The sequence below is a fragment of the Mustelus asterias genome, unplaced genomic scaffold (assembly GCF_964213995.1).
Source record: "Mustelus asterias unplaced genomic scaffold, sMusAst1.hap1.1 HAP1_SCAFFOLD_2927, whole genome shotgun sequence".
Lineage (NCBI taxonomy): Eukaryota > Metazoa > Chordata > Chondrichthyes > Carcharhiniformes > Triakidae > Mustelus > Mustelus asterias.
In genome coordinates, this window is record NW_027592872.1 from 15497 (window position 1) to 22500 (window position 7004).

Below are 7004 nucleotides of genomic sequence, written 5' to 3' on the forward strand. Positions count from 1 at the left end.
CTCCTCCAGCCCCTACAATCCTCATCCTCCTGTTCAAATCCCTCCCTCCCTATCTCTGTAACCTCCTCCAGCCCCTACAATCCTCACCCTCCTGTTCAAATCCCGCCCTCGCTCCCTCCCTCCCTATCTCTGTAACCTCCTCCAGCCCCTACAATTCTCATTCTCCTGTTCAAATCCCTCCCTCGCCCCCTCCCTCCCTATCTCTGTAACCTCCTCCAGCCCCTACAATTCTCATCCTCCTGTTCAAATCCCTCCCTCCCTCCCTCCCTCCCTATCTCTGTAACCTCCTCCAGCCCCTACAATTCTCATCCTCCTGTTCAAATCCCTCCCTCTCCCCCTCCCTCCCTATCTCTGTAACTCCTCCAGCCCCTACAATTCCCATCCTCCTGTTCAAATCCCTCCCTCGCTCCCTCCCTCCCTATCTCTGTAACCTCCTCCAGCCCCTACAATTCTCATCCTCCTGTTCAAATCCCTCCCTCGCTCCCTCCCTCCCTCCCTCCCTATCTCTATAACCCCCTCCAGCCCCTACAATTCTCATCCTCCTGTTCAAATCCCTCCCTCGCTCCCTCCCTCCCTATCTCTATAACCCCCTCCAGCCCCTACAATTCTCATCCTCCTGTTCGGAGCTTGACAAAATAAGGGAGGGTTTTGAAATTCCCTCCCCAAACTTCTCCAACTCTTTCTCTCTCTCTCCCTGCTCCTTTAAGACACTCCTCAGGACCTCCCTTGAGGGTTTTAGGTTCCGTATCCCTCAATATCTCCTCACGCAACTGAGGGTCAAAATGCACGCAGAGTGTGTTGGGCACCGAGTGCATTGTGGGTGTGCAGTACGATACGGGCGCTATGCAAATGTAGTGTTTCAGCTGGTGTGGGAGGGGGGCTGTTGCCTGTCACAGATGAGGGATCTTTCTACCCCTGTACGAGTGACAGGGATTACCCCGAATCGAGCCAGTTTTAACTATAATAGCCACAGCCACCGCCCCCCCTCCCCACCAATCCAGTCAGGTGCTCCGTAAAGGTCCTGTTGAGGTTCCCTCCTCCGTCCCAACACCCACCCAGCTTCTCCCAATCACTCGGTGAAGTTAAATCCCTCAGCCTGTGTTCTGCTAAACCTCCTCTCCACGCCCACCCTTGGGGAACAGGATGTTTGGAGTTGAATGGACTGTCATGGCTGCCTCGATACTGTCTGAAACATGGGCGGAGCTCCCAGTTTGGGCCCAAACGCTCGGAGGCCCGAAACGTCATGCGATTGGAAACAAGATTCAGGAGAAACTCACCACCGCGTAAATTCAATCAAATTCCAATATTAGCGCCTTCCCGATCACAACAACTCGCTGCGTTCACAATAAACATTCCCTCATCTCCCCCCCTCCCCTCACCCCCTCTGGTTCTTTTCCCGATCGCCTTCAATCTGTGTCCCCCTCTGGTCCCCGACCCTCCTGTCGCTGGGAACAGTTTCTCCTTATCGACCCCCGTCACAAACCCCCTTCCCCGATTCGGAACGCCTCGATTCAATCTCCCCCTTAACCTTCTCCGCTCGAAGGAGAACGACCCCCCCTTCCCCCCATTTCCCCCTCCCTCCCACACCTTTTCCCAGTCCCTCTCCAAATGAACTGAAGGCCCTTCATCTCCCAGAGGAGGTGGATGTGGTAAACCACTGTTAGCTTATTGCCTGAGTGTGTGTGAGTGTGTGTGAGTGTGTGTGATGCCTGGACACGCCCCTGTCGCCCTGCCCGGGACTCCTCCCCCCCCCCCGGTCCAGGTACAAAGGCGACTGCTCCCCAACCCCCTGCCTCAGTCCGGACCAGTTCATCGGCACGGCTGAGCTCCAAGTCTTTTGCGAATAAAAGCCTACTTGTTCTTGCACACAAACTAGTCTTTGCTGGATTGATGGTGCGTCAGGGGAGAGGGAACATTCTGGTCACTCACGTTTTGTCTGGCACAAGATGAAGGGCTGAAATGTCAGCGGCGCAGACGGTGGCCAGAGTTCCCGGTGGGGGAGATACGAGAGACTGGAACGCAGAAGCAGAGAGAGCGACAGAGCCGGGGAAATCTCCTTCACCATTTTTACTGATCACAACTCCACACATTTTCATTAGAATTCATTCAGGGCGCGTGCTTGGGGGGGGGGGGGAAGGAAAGAAATCGGAAAAATCCCGACATCTACAGGCACGCCGCACATTCTGGGGATAACGGGAGATCCAGGCGTGTGGGGAGGGGATTTCGGAACATCTCCTCGCAGTGGCTGTGAGCGGGACCCTTTGATGGAGTAGGGGTGTCACCCCGAGGGTGGGTGAGGGACTGGCACGGGGTTGGGGGGGGGTAGTGCCCAGGGTGATTGCGAGCAGGCACGCCAGGGCCTGACGCGTTGGCGAGAGGGAGAAGGGGGGGTGGGGGGAGCGAGCCAGTCGACTCCCGGATCCTTAAACAGATGTGAGAGAGTGGGGTGGGGGGGTGTGTTCGACTGTGGGAGGGGTGGGGGTTTTGCAGCAGGGGAATGTGTCCGTGTGTGACAGGGTGGGGGAATCGTCACTGTTCTTTGTGTCCGTGTTCTCGCGCAGGACGTGCACCCTGGGGGATGGCCGGGGGGAGGTCCAGCTGTGTCCCACCCTCGAGTGGAGCTGCATTAGTGTTAATGGAGGGAGGGGGGGGGGGGGCGCGGGGGAATCAGCTGGGCGCCGCCGTCTCTTTGCTGCCGGCTGGGGTGCACTGGTGTCCATGGAAGCCGGCCGACGTCTTGAACTGTTGGCCGCAGTCGGCACAGATGCGGGGACCCTCCCAGGCGTGGACGCGCTGGTGACGCCCCAGCACCGAGGCCCGGGAGAAGCCCCGCTCGCAGACGGGGCACTTGTAGGGGCGCTCCTGGCTGTGGGTGCTGCGGTGCTGCGCCAGGGTGGAGGACTTGGTGAAACCCTTGCCACAGAGGGGGCAGGTGAAGGGTTTCTCTCCGCGGTGGGTGCGCTGGTGCTGCAGGAGGCTGGAGGAGTGCCGGAAAGCCTTGTGGCAGTCGCCGCACTCGAAGGGGCGCTCGCCGGTGTGGGTGCGCTGGTGGCTGCGGAGGCTGGAGGGCTCGCTGAAGCCCTTGTGGCACTCGCTGCATTTGAAGGGGCGCTCGCCCGTGTGGGTGCGCTGGTGGATGACCAGGATGGAGGACTGGCTGAAGCCCTTGGCGCAGAAGGGGCAGGTGAAGGGGCGTTCGCCCGTGTGGGTGCGCTGGTGGCGTCGCAGGCTGGACAGCTCACTGAAGCCCTTGTGGCAGGTGGAGCAGGTGGTGGAGCAGGTGAAGGGGCGCTCGCCCGTGTGGGTCCTCTCGTGGCGCCGCAGGTTGGACAGCAGATTGAAGTCCTTGCCACACGCCTGGCAGGCGAAGGGCTTCTCCCCGGAGTGCACCCGGAGGTGCTGCTTGTAGTTGGAGAACTTGTTGAAGCTGCGCCCGCACTCGTTGCAGATGTAGCACTTCTGGCAGCCGGGCTGGGACAGAGCCCCCCTGGCACGCCGGAGGGGCGCGGCGAGAGGGGCAGCGGCGTGTAACCGGGGCTCCTCTGCTCCCCTCCCCGTCGCCCACTCTTCAAACAGCTCCATCGGCTCACACGCACACTGGGACTGGTCGTCCAACACTGTCCGCTTCACCTCCTCATCAATGACAGAGTCCTCCTGGGGAGAGAGAGAGAGAGAGTGAGGGAGAGAGAGAGAGGGAGAGAGAGAGAGAGGGAGAGAGAGAGAGAGAGAGGGGGAGAGAGAGAGAGTGAGGGAGAGAGAGAGAGGGAGAGAGAGAGAGAGAGGGAGAGAGAGAGAGAGAGAGGGGGAGAGAGAGAGAGAGAGGGAGAGAGAGAGAGAGAGAGAGAGAGAGGGAGAGAGAGAGTGAGAGAGAGAGAGAGGGAGAGTGAGACAGAGAGTTCAATCCTGATAAATGCGAAGTGATGCATTTTGGTGGGAATAATGTAGGGAGGAGCTACACGATAAATGGAAGAACCATAAAGGGTGTAGAGACGCAGAGGGACCTGGGTGTGCAAGTCCACAGATCTTTGAAGGTGACGTCACAGGTGGAGAAGGTGGTGAAGAAGGCATATGGCATGCTTGCCTTTATAGGACGGGGCATAGAGTATAAAAGTTGGGGTCTGATGTTGCAGTTGTATAGAACGTTGGTTCGGCCGCATTTGGAATACTGCGTCCAGTTCTGGTCGCCGCACTACCAGAAGGACGTGGAGGCTTTGGAGAGAGTACAGAGGAGGTTTACCAGGATGTTGCCTGGTATGGAGGGGCTTGGTTATGAGGAGAGATTGGGGAAACTGGGGTTGTTCTCCCTGGAAAGACGGAGGATGAGGGGAGACTTAATAGAGGTGTATCAAATTATGAAAGGCATAGATAGGGTGAACGGTGGGAAGCTTTTCCCCGGGTCGGTGGTGACGTTCACGAGGGGTCATAGGTTCAAGGTGAAGGGGGGGAGGTTTAACACAGATATCAGAAGGACATATTTCACACAGAGGGTCGTGGGGGCCTGGAATGCGCTGCCAGGCAAGGTGGTGGAGGCGGACACACTGGGAACGTTTAAGACTTATCTAGACAGCTATATGAATGGAGTGGGAATGGAGGGATACAAAAGAGTGGTCTAGTTTGGACCGGGGAGCGGCGCGGGCTAATTGTTCCTTGTTCTGGGTTTAATCTCAGTTGTTCTGGGTTTAATATCAGTTGTTTGGGTTTAATCTCAGTTGTTCTGGGTTTAATATCAGTTGTTCTGGGTTTAATATCAGTTGTTTGGGTTTAATCTCAGTTGTTTGGGTTTAATATCAGTTGTTCTGGGTTTAATCTCAGTTGTTCTGGGTTTAATATCAGTTGTTTGGGTTTAATCTCAGTTGTTCTGGGTTTAATATCAGTTGTTCTGGGTTTAATATCAGTTGTTTGGGTTTAATCTCAGTTGTTCTGGGTTTAATATCAGTTGTTCTGGGTTTAATATCAGTTGTTTGGGTTTAATCTCAGTTGTTTGGGTTTAATCTCAGTTGTTTGGGTTTAATCTCAGTTGTTTGGGTTTAATCTCAGTTGTTTGGGTTTAATATCAGTTGTTCTGGGTTTAATCTCAGTTGTTCTGGGTTTAATCTCAGTTGTTTGGGTTTAATCTCAGTTGTTTGGGTTTAATCTCAGTTGTTTGGGTTTAATATCAGTTGTTCTGGGTTTAATCTCAGTTGTTCTGGGTTTAATATCAGTTGTTCTGGGTTTAATATCAGTTGTTTGGGTTTAATCTCAGTTGTTTGGTTTTAATATCAGTTGTTAATATCAGGGATTTGTTCCCAGGAGCAGGCTGAGGGTAAGAGAGTGGGTTTTCTGACTTTAATTAATTATTTATTTTTTTGTTTCCTTACACTCTTATTAACTTTTCACTGTCTTACTTGACATAAAGTGTCCAGTATGAGTGTGAAACCAGTGTGTTGTTCCCAGTGTAGGATGTGGGAGGTCCTGGAGGCATCTGGCCTCCCGGACATCCACATCTGTGAGGGGTGTGTCGAGCTGCGGTTCCTGAGGGACCGTGTTAGGGAGCTGGAACTGCAGCTCGAGGATCTTAGGCTGATGAGGGAGAATGAGGAGGTGATAGACAAGAGCTATCATCAGGTGGTCACACCAGGGCAACGGGAGGAGGCCAAGTGGGTGATGGCCAGGAAGGGTAAGGCTAGGGTGGTTGAGAGCACCCCAGTGGATTTGCCCCTGCACAACAAGTACTCCTGCTTGAGTACTGCTGGGGGGGACAGCCCGCCTGGGGGAAGCAGCAGTGGCCGTGTCTCCGCAGTGGAGTCCAGCCCTGTAACTCAGAGGGCTAAGGAAAAGAGGAGGAAGGCGGTATTAATCGGGGACTCGATGGTGAAGGGGACAGACAGGCGTTTCTGCGGAGGTAGGCGGGATTCTCGCATGGTGGTCTGCCTCCCTGGGGCCGGGATCCAGGATGTCGCTAGTCGCGTCCCGGAAATCCTGAGGTGGGAGGGAGAGGAGCCTGAGGTAGCGGTACATATTGGTACCGCTGATGTGGGTAGGAAGGGAGAAGGGGTCATGAAAAGGGAGTACAGGGAATTAGGGAGACAGCTGAGAAAGAGGAAAGCAAAGGTAGTAATCTCAGGATTACTGCCTGTGCCACGGGAAGGTGAGGGCAGGAATGGAGTGAGGTGGAAGATGAATGTGTGGCTGAGGGACTGGTGCAGGGGGCAGGGATTCAGGTTCCTGGACCATTGGGACCTCTTTAGGGGCAGGGGTGATCTGTATACAAAAAACGGGTGGAACTTGAATCACACGGGGACCAATATCCTGGCCGGTAGGTTGGCTAAGGTTACTGGGGAGAATTTAAACTAGATAGGTTGGGGGGAGGGGAGCTAGAAGAGTTGACTAGGATCAAGGAACTAATTGATGGGGTGGAGGATGCAGGGGTAAGGGGAATTACAAAATTAATGGTAGAGGAGAGGGTGCAAGTGAATGAAGGCGGTAATTTAGATAAGGGAGTAGAGAGAGAGGGTGTTCGCGACTCATCAAAGCGGGTCCAGATAAAAGCTGGAATAAGGACACTTTGCCTGAATGCACGAAGCATTCGGAACAAGGTAAATGAGTTGATGGTGCAAATCAGCACGAGTGGGTACGATCTAGTGGCCATTACAGAAACGTGGCTGAAAGGTGACCAGGACTGGGAGATGAATATCCAGGGGTATCAGGCGTTTAGGAAGAATAGACAGGAAGGAAAAGGTGGTGGGGTCGCGCTATTAATAAGAGATAATATCAGGGTAGTACTGAGGGATGACATAGGCTCTGAGGAACAAAACGTGGAATCGTTATGGGTAGAGATGAGGAATAGTAGAGGGAGAAAGACACTAGTAGGTGTGGTATATAGGCCCCCAAATAATAATGTTGAGGTAGGGAGGGCTATAAACAAGCAGATAAGGGATGCGTGTAAAAACGGAACGGCAATAATCATGGGGGACTTCAACATGCACATTGACTGGCAGACTCAAGTCGGTAAGGGTGGAATGGAG

The 7004-nt window shown here is 54.2% G+C and overlaps 1 protein-coding gene across 1 annotated transcript; it reads right to left on the reverse strand.

The window, feature by feature from the left end:
* Positions 1-2546: 2546 nt before the first annotated feature.
* On the reverse strand, positions 2547-3651 carry LOC144490139 (uncharacterized). The gene has a single exon (XM_078207946.1). The coding sequence runs from the start codon at positions 3580-3582 to the stop codon at positions 2668-2670; it is 915 nt and encodes a 304-aa protein (XP_078064072.1). The 5' UTR covers positions 3583-3651; the 3' UTR covers positions 2547-2667.
* Between the last annotated feature and the right edge of the window lie 3353 nt (positions 3652-7004).